Source organism: Brachionichthys hirsutus, chromosome 11 (genome assembly GCF_040956055.1).
Source record: "Brachionichthys hirsutus isolate HB-005 chromosome 11, CSIRO-AGI_Bhir_v1, whole genome shotgun sequence".
In the NCBI taxonomy this organism is placed as follows: Eukaryota; Metazoa; Chordata; class Actinopteri; order Lophiiformes; family Brachionichthyidae; genus Brachionichthys; species Brachionichthys hirsutus.
In genome coordinates this window covers 13,134,804-13,153,311 of record NC_090907.1, presented here as the reverse complement: position 1 = coordinate 13,153,311, position 18,508 = coordinate 13,134,804, and the positions used below count along the sequence as shown (strand labels likewise).

At 43.7% G+C, this 18,508-nt stretch overlaps 1 protein-coding gene across 1 annotated transcript; it reads left to right on the top strand.

Annotated features, from left to right (window-relative positions):
- The first annotated feature begins 1,717 nt into the window (after positions 1 to 1,717).
- hif1al (hypoxia inducible factor 1 subunit alpha, like) lies at positions 1,718 to 18,422 on the top strand. The gene is made up of 15 exons (XM_068745272.1): positions 1,718 to 1,807; positions 7,305 to 7,495; positions 8,199 to 8,359; positions 10,396 to 10,480; positions 10,863 to 10,975; positions 11,215 to 11,399; positions 12,310 to 12,416; positions 12,648 to 12,795; positions 12,882 to 13,129; positions 13,223 to 13,386; positions 13,463 to 13,501; positions 13,695 to 13,843; positions 14,144 to 14,240; positions 14,400 to 14,523; positions 17,201 to 18,422. Exons 1-15 carry the CDS (start codon positions 1,773 to 1,775, stop codon positions 17,266 to 17,268), a joined length of 1,914 nt encoding a protein of 637 aa, XP_068601373.1. The 5' UTR covers positions 1,718 to 1,772; the 3' UTR covers positions 17,269 to 18,422.
- The last annotated feature ends 86 nt before the right edge of the window (positions 18,423 to 18,508 follow it).

The following is an 18,508-nucleotide window of genomic DNA, read 5'->3' as shown; positions in this document are numbered from 1 at the left end:
ATTAGGACTTCCACATTAATGAGCTCTGAACTGAAGCTATGATCACAGGTCCCGTTGGGGCCACCTGGCTGTGCAGCCAGTTACTACAACTCTCATTCTGCTAAGAAGCAACCACGTTGTAACAAGTGAACAAACATTCCATCAGTTTTGTTATATTTTTGTGTTTTTTTATTTGACATTTCAGGCTCAAATTAAGGCACCTTGTTTCAAGGGTTGTTTTTGGGTTTCTTATTTCTCTTTCTGTATAATATAGATTCTCTATTTTCACCATAAAGATTCCCTGTGCACGGCCCTACACACAAACAGGATCACACACACACACACACTTTCATGGCTGGTCTGGTGGAAGTTATAATGGCAAATTGATGCCACTGTAGAATTTTGTATATGGAGACCTGTTATTAAAAGTGAAAATGAAACGACTATTTGTTTGTGAATGATTGAGCTGCTGCTGGATCGATGTTCCTGACTGGGATTCGTCATTTTCTTTATATATGCCATATATATATATTGTTGGTTAATCAGTGAATTAAATGTAAATATTTTACACCTGGGATCCACTGACTGACATAAATTGCCATACATTGTTAAAATAATTTAGAAGACTCTTGAAAACTTTTCCTCAATGCCATGTTACATTTGTCTCCTAATAAATGTTCAATCCAGGCATGAATGAAAAAACAGGATTTGATTGTATTTATCAGGGCTTTTTCATTTTCGGTAGGGGGCGATAAAGAAAGATAGAGACCGTTTCACTACTTTTCATTGCACGTAGAAGATGAAAACCTCAGACAGGCGTAACATGGGCGTGTCGTCGAACTTTTCTTCTGTTCGTCCTTGCCGGAAGCGTCGTCACCTCAGCCTATTTACAACCGGAAGTCTACATGCATAGAAATAAAAGTTCGTCTGTTGAAAAACAAAAGCGATCTGTTGGTCCACTTTAGCCATGAGAATAACTGAAGTAAACCACGACAATGTAATTATAAAGGCTACAGCGAGCTAACATAATCTTTATTAATTATAATATATATTTTTCTGTATAAACGATTTGCTATCAATAATTAATTAATTAATAATACACTGATGATCACGTAATTTATATTCTATACATGACTGAGATAGACCCAAAGACCCCAGAAACGTTTAGTGTTTTAGTAACTAGTCCATATACACAGTGTTAATATTCAAGTCAATTCAGTTTTATATTCAGAAACCTTGGACAGAACCTAAATCTCATCTGTCTGGACTCGGCTGGGTTGAGAAGGAGAGAGAGAGAGAGAGAGAGAGAGTGGCAGGTCGGAGGAGAGTCAAAAACAAGGAGATGGATAGTGAAGTGATAGAGAGCGGGAGCAGACAAAAACAAAATGTATAAAACTATAAATGCTATATACTATATCTATATTTTGTTTTGTGTACTCTAACTCCACTGACGTTGAGTGTAGTACAATAAATGCTAGAATAAAAACACGGGTTTAATTTTTAAGTACAAGTTCTAAAGAGTGCAAGCTACTAAATCCTATTACTGTACTCGAGTAAATATACTTATCCACTGCAGCCAAATATCCCTGGACAAGTATTTCTAAATCACTTCATTCATAAAAAATTAGCCTTGCACTGACTTGAAGGCAACGACGTCTGCCGGGTGTGACTCTTATTTTGAAAGTAAACGGAAATGACGTTTCTTCGTCGTTCTCGAAGTGATTACTCGCTTATCATGGAAGTGTAAACAGTGATTAAAGTAATTGCTCGGCGGCTCCGCGTCCACTTTGATCATGGAGGAGAAGAAGGACGAGGTGTCCGTCAAGCGGTGAGATCAAACAATCAAAACGTTTAAATCGTTTCTGGTCGCATCGTTTGATCAACCGAGCCCTGAAAACTGATCAGAAGGCTCCGATGTTCGATACGCTGGTTATAAATGATCGATGGATCATGTCTGTTTATTGTCCCTGTAATGCATGTTGTGTTAATCAGCAGCGTGTAGTTTTCAGCAGGCTGTTCTGTTCTGGTTCTGTTCTGTTCTGATCTGTTCTGGTTCTGTTCTGATCTGTTCTGTTCTGTTCTGTTCTGGTTCTGTTCTGATCTGTTCTGTTCTGTTCTGTTCTGTTCTGTTCTGGTTCTGTTCTGTTCTGATCTGTTCTGGTTCTGTTCTGATCTGTTCTGTTCTGTTCTGTTCTGTTCTGATCTGTTCTGATCTGATCTGATCTGATCTGTTCTGTTCTGTTCTGGTTCTGTTCTGTTCTGTTCTGTTCTGTTTCTGTTCTGGTTCTGTTCTGGTTCTGTTCTGATCTGGTTCTGTTCTGTTCTGTTCTGGTTCTGTTCTGTTCTGTTCTGATCTGGTTCTGTTCTGATCTGGTTCTGTTCTGTTCTGGTTCTGTTCTGATCTGGTTCTGTTCTGTTCTGTTCTGTTCTGATCTGGTTCTGTTCTGATCTGGTTCTGTTCTGTTCTGTTCTGATCTGGTTCTGTTCTGTTCTGTTTCTGTTCTGATCTGGTTCTGTTCTGGTTCTGTTCTGTTCTGTTCTGTTCTGGTTCTGTTCTGTTCTGTTCGGTTCGGTTCTGTTCTGTTCTGGTTCTGTTCTGATCTGGTTCTGGTTCTGTTCTGGTTGTTTATTGACCTCTAGTGACTTTATTTTTGAACATTACTTGCAAAAGGTCAAAGAGTCTTTACATAGTAAACTAAAAGTTTGACTCCTTGAGCTCCTCTCCTCTCCAAGGACTGTCTCTTTTAAGTGGTATTAAATGAATATTTTGAATGTCTGCACATTGACGACCTTTTGACCTTCAGTGTCCCCCGCATGCAGGAGGAAAACAAACCGCTGCTCGGCCTGTTTCCTTTTGAACGGCGTGAGGACGAGCAACAGATAAAACGTGTTTAGTTCACCAATCTCACTAGGTGCGTTTACATGGACACATTTAACCCGGTTAAAATCCTGATCGGAATAAAAATGCTTCATGGACACACCTTAACCGGAATAGTCTAACCCGATCCAGCCTGATCCGGTCACAATTCTATCCCGATCGAGAGGGCTGGTTTATACCGATTTGTAACCCGGTCAGGGCGCATGAAAACACTTATTCCGATGTTTCGGTACAAGTCGTCCTTACTGCGCATGTCTGTGACGTCAGCTACACGCGCTGCTGCTATTCCCGGAAGCTAGTTGAAGCAGAGCGAGCGGAAAGCACGGCGGGCGGAAGACAGAACTGGTCACTATCTGAGACAAACATGTTGCCGGAGACACTAAAGGAGGAAACTAAAAGCGCAAACGGGGAAAACGAGTGAAATAACGCTGACGTTTCAGGCAGGAAAGCGCGGAGCGATGATTTGTTTACAGCGGAAGTTGCTACGCTACGCTTCTTCTTCTACCATTTCCGGTGCTTTTGGTCAAACTGCGCATGTCAGAATATTCTGTTCCGATCAAAAGTGTGATGCATGAACACGCAAATCCTAATCGGATCGGATTTATAGGGTCCATGAACACGGCGCATCGGATCACAATTTTACTCTGGACTCTGATCGGAATAAAGACATTTTGTCCATGTAAACGCACCTAGTGATAACAAATGAGTGAAGTCAGCGTAAAAGTATCGAGATCGACCATGAAGCTGCAACTTGCTGGGTCTCCACACACGCACACACACACACACGCCAGGCTGACGCTGCTAATAAATAAACTTCTTCTTACATAAGCGGTTGGTTTTGCAGCACAGAAACACAGAAACCAGGAATACCGTGTTCCCTGATGGCTCTGTGCAGCATGAGGGACGCAGCAGGGTGAGAGACGCAGCGGGGTGAGAGACGCAGCGGGGTGAGGGACGCAGCGGGGTGAGAGACGCAGCGGGGTGAGAGACGCAGCGGGGTGAGGGACGCAGCGGGGTGAGTGACGCAGCGGGGTGAGAGACGCAGCGGGGTGAGAGACGCAGCGGGGTGAGGGACGCAGCGGGGTGAGGGACGCAGCGGGGTGAGAGACGCAGCGGGGTGAGAGACGCAGCGGGGTGAGGGACGCAGCGGGGTGAGTGACGCAGCGGGGTGAGAGACGCAGCGGGGTGAGAGACGCAGCGGGGTGAGGGACGCAGCGGGGTGAGAGACGCAGCGGGGTGAGAGACGCAGCGGGGTGAGGGACGCAGCGGGGTGAGTGACGCAGCGGGGTGAGAGACGCAGCGGGGTGAGAGACGCAGCGGGGTGAGAGACGCAGCAGGGTGAGGGACGCAGCAGGGTGAGAGACGCAGCAGGGTGAGGGACGCAGCAGGGTGAGAGACGCAGTATTACTAGCACCATTGTACACACACGAAGGACTCGTTGTACTTCCGACGTTTAGATTTACGTGTAATATTTACATCCTTTCATTTGTCATATTGTGACGGATGTTCTATCAGGACTCCTCATCCAATAATCTACTGATGATCAATCAAATGATTATTTTGTTTGTGAAGAACAGATGAGTGAAAAATGTCCCGAGAGAGAGTTGCTATAGCAACAGTTTGTCATCCGAATCGAGGACACAATGTTCCCTTGCTGGACCGCTGTGATGAGACGATGATGTCATTTAGCCGCCGCGGCTGATTGGCTGGTTTCTACCAGCTGGCTGAGACCCGAGACCTGTGTGTGTGTGTGTGTGTGTGTGCGTGTGTGTGTGTGTGTGTGTGTGTGTGTGTGTGTGTGTGTGTGTGCGTGCGTGCGTGCGTGTGCGTGCGTGCGTGCGTGTGCGTGTGTGCGTATGCGTGTGTGTGTGTGCGTGCGTGCGTGTGTGTGCGTGCGTGCGTGTGTGTGTGTGTGTGTCTGTGTGTGTGTGTGTGTGTGTTCATTGTATCCGCCTTGTGGGTCACGGCTGTTTACTGGAGCCCTTCCCAACTGACTACAGGCGAGAGGCAGGGTACACCCCGAATGTGTCGCCAACTCAATTTTGAGTGACCAATTCACCTGCATTGCGTGTTTTCGGAGGTGGGAGGGACGTTTATTGATTGACAGAAGCAAGAACATTGTGTCCTCCTCTCTGAATAGTGAAGGTCAAAGTTCACACCGCTGAATGTTTAAACGTGGAACAAGGCTCGACGAGAGATATTTAAGAAAGATCCGCTACAGGCCAGTTATGAAGTACTTAAATATTCACACTCATCTATATTTCTACTCATTCATGTTTTAGTCTTTTCTTTTGTAAACCCGATCAACACTGGGCTCAGGCTCGCAGCCCCCCCCCCCAAACATTCTTTGACTCATGAGCTCAGATAAAGTTGACGTGTCGAAAGCGTCATAATTCTGAAGGTGGCCGTTATTGATTTGTTAAATACTGTAAATACCAGCTGACATGGTGCCATGCCTTCTGCTGGCTTGTCCGTCAGCTGTTGAGTTATTTCTGAGCTGCTATCTTGGGTCCGGGTTTAGTCCAGTTTGCTTGGGTCTCGGTAAACGCCAGAGGACGAGGGCGGGACCAAAAGACACCGAGGGAGGACCTGGACAGTCTCCCAGTAGCAGCAGTAAACAACATTCTGTTCTCTTTGGCCCATTTTTTAACTGTTGGATCTGTTTCTACTTTAAAAGACATCCAGGAATGTGTGCAGTGCTGGACTCTGGTCCTGGTCCCCCGTCTCTAGAGACGGACGTCCCCCATTTCTAGAGACGGAAGTCCCCCGTTTCTAGAGACGGACGTCCCCCGTTTCTAGAGACAGATGTCCCCCATTTCTAGAGACGGAAGTCCCCCGTTTCTAGAGACAGATGTCCCCCGTTTCTAGAGACGGATGTCCCCCATTTCTAGAGACAGACGTCCTCATGTCGGTTTTTCTCCTTTGAACGCAGAGAAAATAAAAGAAGTGTCTTCCACTTACTAGTGCTGTGTTTCAAAGATCATAAACCCCCCCCCCATAAAAAACCTTCATAGGAGCATGTTGTGGAGGTAAAGATCTAAGATACAAAAGCAGCTGCAACTAGAATGTTTTCAGATTTTACAATTCAGAAATCCCAAAATCTCACCAGCGTAGTTGTGACGGTTGTCTTGAGGTGGGAGCTGCAGTACGATGATTTAAAGGTATAGAGCGTTAGTTCTGCTTCGTATGAATGTTATTACATGTTAATGATGCTGTCGAGGAAAACTGAGACTGAATCAGGAGTGAAACTTGATGTTATCAGAATCAGAATCAGAATCAGAAGTAGTTTATTGCCATTGTCAATGAGGGTTCACTGACTAGGAATGTTTCTCGGTGAAGTCGTGCTACAGACAACAGCTTTCATTTTCCATGTACCGTATTTTCCCGACTATATTCGTCGCTCCGGAGTGTAAGTCGCGTTGGTCAACTAATGCGTCATAAAGAAGAAAACAGTGTACACATGTGCCAGAGCCGGGAATCGAACCGCCAACCTCTCGATAATAGGACGACCCGTTCAACCCCCCTAACACCCAGTTACCCTACATAAAATGCCAACATTGTAATAATAATAATGTAACATTGTATAATGTGTAAATATGTATTATAAAAATTCAAAATAGTAGGTAGTATAAATACGTGCAGCATAAAGGAAGTATTAAAAACGTAATTACATGCAGATCGCGGTTTCTTCATGTCATTCAACGTGCCTCTAGACGTCGATCGCTGACTCAGTGGCGTTTTGCACCTTCACGGCGGATTGAATATTCTTTGCCTTTCACATGAAGTCTGCTCGGCGCTCAGACATCTCCTCGGGCTCTTCTTGATTTTTGGAGTCTTTTTCTTCTTGTGTTAGTAATTCCTACTCATCTCCAACTCGTCCGTCTATCAGAAGCCCAAACTCGTCCTCGGAGCCCCCCCACCCACCTCGGAGCTCAGCCAGTCACACGGACGTGGTTACGGCTGCACTCTGAATGTCTTTAGGGAAAAAGCTCTTGTAATCGTTGACCGCTTCAGGCCACAGATTCCTCCATCAAGCATTGATCGTTTCAGACGAGGCAAACCAACTGATCACGCGATTCAGATCAGATCAGAGCAGAGTAGAGCCGATCAGATCCCCCGAAAATTCTAATCTTGCCGGATTTCGCTCGTCATTCAGACCTCTAATAATCTCACGAGCAGGAACGATGAAAGAATTGTTGTGGATACTTGAGTTGGAACTGGGGGTTTATTGTACATATTTTAATATACATAAGTCGCAGGACCAGCCAAACTACGAAAACAAGCAGAAGATACGGGGCTTTTATGAGTGATCGGTCATTTAAACTGAGAAACAAAGAGTTCTTTTGTTGGAACTATAATGTAGACTCTGTTTGTTTTCTCTTTGTTGATCCTGGAGTGTCTTGTTTTCGTCTTTGTCCCATTTCATCACCTTTTTCTCCTGCTGCAGGTCCAGTTCGGAGCAGAGGAAGCTGCGTTCCCGTGACGCGGCCAGACACCGGCGGGGTCAGGAGACGGAGGTCTTTTATGAGCTCGCTAGCACGCTGCCACTCCCCCGTCGGGTCTCCACCCACCTGGACAAATCTGCCATCATGAGAGTGTCCCTCAGCTTCCTGAGGATGCACCGCCTCCTCCGAGCCAGTAAGCGGCGCACTTTCTATCCACAGCTGCATTTGAAGTCACCCATTCATGACCACACGTCCTGCAACGTTAATGAACTTTAGCCTCAGCTGTGATTTAAGCCAAATGGCAAATTAGCTTGCTAACATGCTAATAAGATGGTGACTGGAGCTGGCGCTGGTGATGTGATCTGCAGCGTACCTGTCTGAACTTTGTCGAGGATTGGTAAATTCCCTTGGCAGAGGATGACCCAAGTCCTCTCCAGTTGTCCTTGTGAGCCTGTTATCAGGCTGACATGAGCATTTACCCAAATATCAAGACTTCTGTTACCAGCTGGTTCATTTTAAACTGCAGCCGAGGCAACATCTGGAATCGCTGAACAGAACGACACGATGAGGGCAGGAATGGAGGAAGATTTCCGTTTCCGGTGTGAACATTGCGTGTATGTGTGTGTTACAATTAATATGTGAAGCATTAATATACAAATGTATTTGTTGTTGGAAGCTGTGAGGGAAGGACATTTTTAAATGGAAGTTAAAAATATTTACACCACAAATGAGATCTTGTCAGGCGTCGGTGCAGCGTAAAAAACTCCTTTATGACAGAAAGACAAAGTAATATTTTAGTACTCGGGCAGTTAAAATAGGAAGTAAGTGAGGATTTAAAAGTATGCTTTTGTCCACAGTATAAACATCTACTGTAATAACCAAGTGTTTTTTTTTAGCAGGTCAAACTCAGAAAGATGAGTCTGAAGAGGAGGAGGAGGAAGATCCGATGGACTCTTTCTATCCTCAGGTGCTGTCTGGCTTCATCATGGTTCTGACCGAAGAGGGAGACGTGATTTACCTGACTGAAAATGTCAGCAGCTACATCGGCGTCACGCAGGTGAAGTAGAACCCAAATAAAAGTGTTCACGTCTTCTCACGATGTTTGGCTGGTTTTACACTCTGCAGATGTAGATGTGAGGAGCTTCCTCTTTATCTCTGGAGATCAGCACATCACAGAAACACGATAATACCTGCAAGGAGAGCCACATTTGAGTAGCAGACATTCAGAGCCAAACCTCATAGAGTCTCACCTGCAAACGATCTCATGGGTATTCAACAGGTAAAAAAGTGATATGAAAATAATCCAGATGAGCCTTTATTCAAGGTACTACTACTACTACTAATGTACTTTCTTCTTGACCCCTGAGGGGTCGCCACAGCAAACCAACGTTCTCCTCTTAACCCTGTCCTTTGCATCGTCCTTCCCAACACCAGCCACTCTCATGTCCTCCCTCACTACGTCCATGTATCTTCTCCTGGGTCGTCCTCTAGTCCTGTCCTTTGCATCGTCCTCCCCAACACCAGCCACTCTCATGTCCTCCCTCACTACGTCCATGTCTCTTCTCCTGGGTCGACCTCTACCCCTGTTTCCTGGCAGTTCCATCCTCAGCATCCTTCTACCAATATAGTCCCTGTCTCTCCTCTGGACATGTCCAAACCATCAAAGTCTGGCCTCTCTGACCTTGTCTCCAAAACGTCCAACCTTCACTGTCCCTCTTATTGTCTCATTTCTAATCCTGTCCAACCTGGTCACTCCCAAGGAGAACCTCAGCATCTTCATCTCCTCCACGTCTAGCTCCGCCTCCTGTCTTGGTCTTACAAAATACATATTTATTAGGGCTGTCAAAAATAACGCGTTAACGGCATTAACTATTTTGGGTCGTTAATTACGTCAATTTCATGGATGATTGAATGCAATTTGTCATGAAATTGGATGGGAGCTCGTGGGATGGACCTGTTGATGTGATGTCATCCTGATGTCATTGTTCTTGATGTGATGTCACCCTGATGTAATTGTTCTTGATGTGATGTCATCCTGATGTCATTGTTCTTGATGTGATGTCACCCTGATGTAATTGTTCTTGATGTGATGTCATCCTGATGTCATTGTTCTTGATGCGATGTCACCCTGATGTCATTGTTCTTGATGTGATGTCATCCTGATGTCATTGTTCTTGATGCGATGTCATCCTGATGTCATTGTTCTTGATGCGATGTCATCCTGATGTCATTGTTCTTGATGCGATGTCATCCTGATGTCATTGTTCTTGATGCGATGTCATCCTGATGTCATTGTTCTTGATGCGATGTCATCCTGATGTCATTGTTCTTGATGTGATGTCATCCTGATGTCATTGTTCTTGATGTGATGTCATCCCGATGTCATTGTTCTTGATGTGATGTCACCCCGATGTAATTGTTCTTGATGTGATGTCACCCTGATGTCATTGTTCTTGATGTGATGTCACCCTGATGTCATTGTTCTTGATGTGATGTCATCCTGATGTCATTGTTCTTGATGTGATGTCATCCTGATGTCATTGTTCTTGATGTGATGTCATCCCGATGTCATTGTTCTTGATGTGATGTCATCCCGATGTCATTGTTCTTGATGTGATGTCATCCCGATGTCATTGTTCTTGATGTGATGTCATCCTGATGTCATTGTTCTTGATGTGATGTCATCCCGATGTCATTGTTCTTGATGTGATGTCATCCCGATGTCATTGTTCTTGATGTGATGTCATCCCGATGTCATTGTTCTTGATGTGATGTCACCCCAATGTAATTGTTCTTGATGTGATGTCATCCTGATGTCATTGTTCTTGATGTGATGTCATCCTGATGTCATTGTTCTTGATGTGATGTCACCCTGATGTCATTGTTCTTGATGTGATGTCACCCTGATGTCATTGTTCTTGATGCGATGTCATCCTGATGTCATTGTTCTTGATGCGATGTCATCCTGATGTCATTGTTCTTGATGCGATGTCATCCTGATGTCATTGTTCTTGATGCGATGTCATCCTGATGTCATTGTTCTTGATGTGATGTCATTCTGATGTCATTGTTCTGCATGTTTGTCCCTGACAGTTGAAGCTTCTGGGTCAGAGTCTGTTTGACTTCATTCATCCCTGCGATCAGGAGGAGCTCAGTGACCTGCTGTCTCCACGCACAGGTAACACACTTCTGTATCAATAGCATGAAGTCAAAGTCGGGGGGGCTGTTTCCACTTTAATGAGCACAGTTTATCAGAAGATATCCTCTAATATCTGCAGTGTTAAATGTCGTGTCCTGTTTATGCTGGCATGCCAGATTAAATTAGGCCATTTGGATTACCATAAATTAATGTCAAATAATTTAGTTCTATCCCCCATTATTTGGCCAGTAAATGGCAATAAGGAGTATTCTAATCTACCAGCTGCCTGGAGGAACTGTGCTGCTACTTTTCATCTTTGCGTATTTATTTTTTATAACTGGTTTTTATTCTAAATGAATGATTAAAGTCCCCAAACTCCAGCTGAGAACACGCTTCACTGCTTTTATCATGCTGCGTTCAGGTGCAAGTAAGAAACTGCTGAAACAGCGGAGCGAGAGGAACTTCTTCCTGCGAATGAGGAGCACCCTGACCAGCAGGGGGCGCACTGTCAACATCAAGTCTGCCTCCTGGAAGGCAAGTTAAAGATGCATAAATACACACTGCAGCTCTTATTACTCTTAGGCCTCTTCATTGACTGGACCTGTTCAGCAATCGGAGACCTGAAACAGCAGCCAACTGCCAAGACTTGAGACTTTATAGGATTTTAAATAATCTATTTCCCCATCACGTTGTTCAGAAAGATTTATTGTTAATATTTGTATAATGTAATCCAAAGTTCACCGTTGAACTGGAACGTGCTTCTGCTTCTCCAGCTTCTCCACTGCACAGGCCACATGCGTCCATTTGGCGGGGGCTCCGGGGCTCCCCCTGCACCCAGAGTGATGACTCTGCTGTGTGAGCCCATCCCCCATCCTTCCGGCGTGGAGCTTCCTCTGGACTCCCGCACCTTCCTCACCCGCCACAGCATGGACCTGCGCTTCACGCACTGCGAGGGAAGGTCGGATGAGCTGCGTCGGACTGAGAACTCACCCGTGTCTCTGTGAACGACAGAATTACACGTAGAAGTACAGTAGTCCCTCATTTTCCGCGGGGGTTACGTTCCAAAAACGACCCGCAATAAGTGAAATCCGCAATGTAGTAATCTTTATTTTTTTTTAGTTATTATACATGTACATGAATGTTTTAAGGCTGTAAAACCCCTCACCACACACTTTATACACGTTTAACAGTCAGGCATTAATCTAAATAGATTGTTTCAGTATTATAGAATGAAACCAAAGATTAAAACCTTTTCAGAACTAAACATTTGTTTGAGGAATATAAATATATAGTACGTACAGTAAACGTTTTCCTGTTAATAATGTTAAGGCGTGCAGGTCGAGGAAGGAGCCGCTTGGAGTGCAGAAGAACAAATATTCTACTCGTGCTGTCTTTAGCCTCTCATGCTGCTTTATTGGATAGCTTAGCACAGCGGAACGGCAGCGGCTACATGTATTAACAGGAAGAAACGAAACCCATAAGGGACGTGACGTTTATGCTCCTACAAAATAAAAGCCTCTTTTTACACAGAGAATAAGAGCGCTATTAAACAAATGCTTAACAAATAAACATGATAGCTTTTAGAAATAACGAATTTAATTTTAATGATCAACCTACGAGGTTGAACACATGAGAAATGATTAATAGCAACTCCCGCGTATTTCACAGTTCTTCCGACCACGCCCCTTCGTCTTGCGCCGTTTCAAGGCGCGTTCAAGTGCAAAAAAAAATCTGAAATTGCACTAAAAAACTCCGCGAAGCAGCGAAGTCGCGGAAAATGAACCGCATTATGTCGAGGGACTACTGTACATGGATGTATTTGTACATTTTGTTTTTCCTTCCATCTTTTGGTTTGTTTCTGCTTCCAGGGTCACAGAGTTGGTGGGATACACACCTGAGGATCTGATTGGCCGCTCGGCCTTCAAGTTCCATCACGCCCTTGATTCTGATCACATCAGCAAGAGTCTGCACACATGTGAGGTTCAGAGTGTTTGGGTCGCGCCAGCACTATTAATATTTATAAACCCGTAGAAGAAGTACTTTTAAAACACAAAATTTACTGCTAATGGATACGGAATCCTGTGAGAAGTGAAAATGAGCACATTTTACTTTAGAATCTTTGGGGGTTTCAGGCCCAGGTGAAACACGAGTCCCTGTAAACGAACCTGTCTTTCATGTCCGTCTCTGTCCTCTGTCTCCGCTGCAGTGTTGTCCAAAGGTCAGGTGAGCACCAGCCGCTACCGTTTCCTAGCACGCAGGGGGGGCTTCGTCTGGGCAGAGACGCAGGGAACGGTTCTCTACAGCAGCAAGACGTCGCAGCCCGAGGCCATCGTCTGCCTCAACTTCATCCTGAGGTACTTCACGCCGCGAGGACGGTTCGCGTCCCCCGGGAGACGGAGCGGCCAGGACGCGTCGCGTTAATAACGTTCTTCTCCTGCAGCGCCGTGGAGCAGCCAGACGTCGTTTTCTCCACGGAGCAGATCCACTGTAGGCGGGCCGAACGCCGGACCCCGGCGCCGGCGCCAGAGGGCCGTGGCGCCGCTGGCGTGTGCGACGCCGACGCGGATCAGGCCGATGATGATGCGGGTCTGGGTCCCAGCGGTGATGCGGAGGTGTTGTTCAAACTGAAGGAGCAGGAGGAGGTTCCTCAGTTTGCTCCTGAGGCTGGAGACGTCGTGGCAACGGCAGGTGAGACCAGCGCCAGAGAACCGGACGTCAGAACGTTGGACTTTCATTGGTTCAGGTACTCGAGGTCGTCCGTCTTGTATTTCTGCGTCTTAGACCTGAGCGGCGAGCTGTCGTTCTTCGGCCTGTCGAGTCCTGACGCGGTGCCAGACCGTCCTCAGGACATGTGCACGCCACGGCTGCTGCGGCTCCTCTCGGCCATCTTCAGCTCCGCCACTCCAGCTTCATCGTCGTCATCCTCACCTCATCCCCATCCTTCTGTAAATAGGAGGCTCCAGTATTTGAACTCTTCAGAAGTGCATGCTCTCTTTATTTCCATGTCTGTTGTGTCCTCAGAGCGCCTGCGAGGAGGAGACGAAAGGAAAGTCCCTGAAGGTAGCGTATAATAATACTACATTGTAGTAGTTTGTGTGTATTTGTTTAAAGTCCATGGATTTTTTAAATCCATGGCTCTTCTTTTTTTTTTTACTTTCACGTTATGCGAACCGGTTTCCGAGGTTCTGACGTCGCGTCGACCGCTACGCGTGTTAGCGATGCGTCATTCCTGCTTCCTGGTTTGATTCCTCAGGACGAGGTGGATCTGGAGATGTTGGCTCCGTATATCTCTATGGACGACGACTTCCAGCTGACCTTCCTCAGCAGTTTGCCGGAGAAACCTTCATCGTCTTCATCGGAACCGTCGACTGCGACACAGGCGGTCACCGGGAGCAGGAAGCGGTACGATAAAGCAGTTCCCTCTCAGACCGGGTCGAGCTGTTAATCCTGCTTCATGTCTGAGTGCTGAATGAATAATGAGGAGACCTGAAGCAACAATTCTATTGTAGATTAATTAATTAAAAGTTATACCAGTAAGTAGAAAATAAATAATGTGCATAAAACAAAATAAATATCATCGAGTTGAAATGATTAAAGAGCAGTTATACTTGTGTAGTACTCCTTAAACTGTGATGCTTCCTCAGGTAAAGTGGATAGTAATTTATAAACTGTATTAATAATGAGTTTAAAATGGCGTCATAGGAACGGTGATCTGGATGAGGTGATGTCCCGGCTGCTCAAGAGACAGAAACAAGATGCTTCCTCCGTGGAAGAGGAACTTCTTCTCAACCACATGCTGGTGAGGGGGCGTGGGAGGAGGGGGGGGGGGGGGGCAGATCATTTTCCTGCCTTTGATTTTACTACAATTTGTGAATATAGTTATTTTCTGAACTAAACTTTGCTGTTTTTGTCGGGTCGTTAAACTGCGACTTTCTATTTTTTGAACTGTCCTCTTCAGGGACGTCCAGATGAAACCGACCAATCAGATTACGTTATGGCCCCTGGCCTGGCAGGGTTGAGTCAGCTGCTCACAGACAGAGACCCACTTTTTGGAGGCACACAGGGAGTGTGTGACGCTGCAGGTGAAACACGCACACACACACACACACGGCTGAGAGCAAATGAATGCACTAAAAGAAAACAAAGCTTCTCAAATTCTGCTCAGGTCTTGATGTCCAGCTGTAACCCTGACAACGGGCTTGTAACAAACACTTTGAGGAGATGTGACCCACGCTTGTGGTTCGAGTAGAGGTCGACGGCGTTGTATTTTTACGTCATGACGGTGGCGAGAACAAACTTTACTGGTTCTAGTTATTAAATACATTTTAAACAAAAAGAGCTTTAAAAGTCCGTCCACTCCGGATGTGTTTGGGTAAATCACCTGGACAACGGCGTCACATGAAGGGTTTGTGTGGATTTGAACTTATTGTAACACTGATCACACTGTGTGATTCTCACGAAACCAGACTAACAAGGTGGCATGAAGCATTTTGATTATAAAACTTAATGCTATCAAAATAATAAGGATGCCATTATAGACATCTCTTAATGTACTATTTGCTCATGATTTAAATTTACCATAATAAATATAAATTTTGTTGTTTTTCTTTACATTTAAGGGTAAAATTCTCATTACCGCAACGTGAATAACTGGATTTGGGTTCTATGAGATGGAAATATTAGTAATTAAGAAAGATAAAAAAGAATAAACTTTAGTGCATGTTATACTATAAACAGTTACAGTGAAGAGACATGTGGTCTTTGAAGAATATTAGTAAAGTTAGTGAAAATAACAAGGAATAAAAAATGTGTCCAAGACTCATTTTCTCATTCTCCGCAACAATTTTCAATCATTGTTTAAGTCCTCAAGAAACTTACATTTGCAAGGAATTTTGTTGGAGGGGACAGTATTGACTGTAACATTCAAGATGTAACATTTTTTTTATCTCTCCAGATATAATTTCAAAGTTTGTATGTTTAAGTAGCTACACAACTTTTTAGTTCTCATTACCGAAACGTGAAGTTTTGAAGTTAAAGATGTTAATGATTCTATTTATTATTATTATATACCCAATTATGGTCTAAACATAAACAGCTTAGAATAGTTTAGCTAGCACATCATGTACTAGCTACGTTAGCATAAACGTTCATTGTCACTCATCCACCGCAACACCATTCTCATCCACCGCAACACCACTATCATCCACCGCAACACCATTCTCATCCACCGCAACACCATTCACATCCACCGCAACACCACTATCATTCACCGCAACACCACTATCATCCACTGCAACACCATTCTCATCCACCGCAACACCATTATCATCCACCGCAACACCACTATCATTCACCGCAACACCACTATCATCCACCGCAACACCATTATCATCCACCGCAACACCATTATCATCCACTGCAACACCATTCTCATCCACCGCAACACCATTATCATCCACCGCAACACCACTATCATTCACCGCAACACCACTATCATCCACCGCAACACCATTATCATCCACCGCAACACAATTATCATTCACCGCAACACCACTATCATCCACCGCAACACAATTATCATTCACCGCAACACCACTATCATCCACCGCAACAGTTGAGGGTCTGTTGCGGTGGAGAGATACAATGTTTCGGTAATGAGAAACAAACCAATAAAGGAGGGAATGTGCTATAACTTGCTCATTCTATTCAACAATCTATTTCTATCTTTCTGTGTGTCAATCTTTTTCATGAAATGTTATACTCAAGTATGGTATTTTGTTGCAGGCAAGCATCAAGTGAAAAGAAAAGGGCGTCAGAGATTTAAAGCATAGGGCAGCAATTTACAGCGATCTAAACTTACTTGAGGAATACAGAAGAAAAGAAAGAGAGATATCAAAAACGTAAAGAAACTGGAAAACTAATAATAATTATTTACATGTTGTACTTTGATGTTTATGATTAATGAGAAAAATGAAACATTGTTTATGAAATAAACATTCATTTGAAAATGGTATGTGTGGTAAATGTGTCAAATATGGTTGGGTATCAGACCCATTGTCCAAAGTTAATATAATTCTCATTTCCGTAATATTGATACTCATTACCGCAACCTGGTCTTGTTTTACAAATTAAGTAATAATTGTATTATCATATTTTGTTTTAAAATATACAGACAAGTTACACAACACTAGTTATTTAGTGACCGATACATACAAAATGTGTATGTTATCTTTTACAAAAGTAATTAAATAAACACAATTGTAAATCCTCACAAATGTTTCGGTAATGAGAATTAATAGGAAATTACATTAAATTAAAACATTTTAAAATGTATCTCTCCAGAGTTATATATAGGTTTTAGCATGAGTAATAAGAGTCTACTGTAACAATGGCCAAAAATAAACATTTTTAACCATATATTTCATGTAATGTTAAATTGCGGTAATGATAATTTGTTATGAACTTCATCTAAAAAATGTCGATAAACATATAGGATTTTTTTTTTTTTTAATTCTGAAAATATACTTTTCAGTTAGTTCACCCCATAATCTTATATGTACAAAAAAAAAAAATAGTCAAGGGCATGTTAAAAATTCTTATGCTTGACACCTTCTAAATCTTGATTTCGTGAGAATCACCCACCCGTTACCAACGTGTGTATTTCCTTTCCAGACTCCATGGGGAGATCAGGCGTACACGATGCCACTCCTGCACACCCTCTGTTGGTTGTCATGACATTATTTTTTTTGTCTCCCCCAGTTCTGATGGAGGACCTGTTCGTGCCTCGCCCACCAGGCCCGTTGGCGCCTCTCTCTCCCCTGTCCTGATGGAGCTCTGCTCAATCGTTGCTTCGGCGTCTGCCTCAAATCTCTGCAGTCTGATTCAGTCGCAGCTCACACGTACGCACACAATACAAACGTTTACCATGCGTGACCTCATTGCTGCGTTTAACCCAACATGTTTTGGGACGTGCTGAATACGTTATAGATCATATGGCTGTATCGGAACGTGGCCTGAGAAATATCATTTCTGTTCCCGTCGTGCCTTAGAAACTGCCGGAGCTACAATTTCTCTGCCAAAAAAAAAAAAGATGTGAAAGACAAATCTGGAAATGCATTTGTCCCCGTCGAACATTCAGCTTGTTGCAGCCTTTGACATTTTCGGTGCTTATCACCACTTAAATGTGGAGGAACGTGATTTCTTTACACCAACAAACCAGTGGCATCGTTTAAGTGGCTTGTTTTTGATGTATTTTTCTAGACTTGTGCTGAACCGTTTGAAACGTGATGAAATCTCTGAGTTATCAGGTGCCGGGCGTGGCGTGGGGGGGGGGTTCTGAGTGACTGGTGTTAGTGAAGCCATGGATTCAATTACTAGAGTCAGGTTGTTTGCAGTATAGAATCAATAGAAATATATAGTGAATCAGGAGAAGTGTAATCAAACCCTAGAGTTAAGTTCAGGACTTCTATCGAATTATTCTTCAGTTTATTAACTAAACTAAATATTGATGTATTTTCGGGCCTAGTGATGAACTATTCTAGTTTAAAAATATCGTCATGTAATTTAGTCCCTCCATGAAATTGTTTTACTGTTGCAAAGATTTCTGTGCCTTAAATCAATGAAAATATTTTTCATCAGGATTTTGTCTTTTCTCTTTTTGGTGTGAAGCTAAAAGTCCCCAGCGATCAAAATGCAGGAAATGATTTTCCCTTTTACTTCCCATCCTGTCTTTATTCCCAAACTAAATAACGCTGTGAGCAGATGAAACGTTTCTCATGTCGGAAGGGAGGGGTCCATTTTTCGAAAAACGATTAGTCGTTTTCAGTACTTAAAAAAAATTTATTTTGAGAAATGTTTGTATTGAAACATTTTCACAAGGAAGTTCTGATGAAAAATAAAACATCACAAACATCTCATTTCATACAGTATACAGATTTCTCTGTATTTCATGTTTTTTTCCATTAAACGTTTTTATGCTGTCTATTTTAAGTGTCTGGTCTTCCTTTATAGATTAACCTTTTTTTTTTGCTGTGAAGAGGATGCTTGGAGCCATTTATGAAGCCAAGC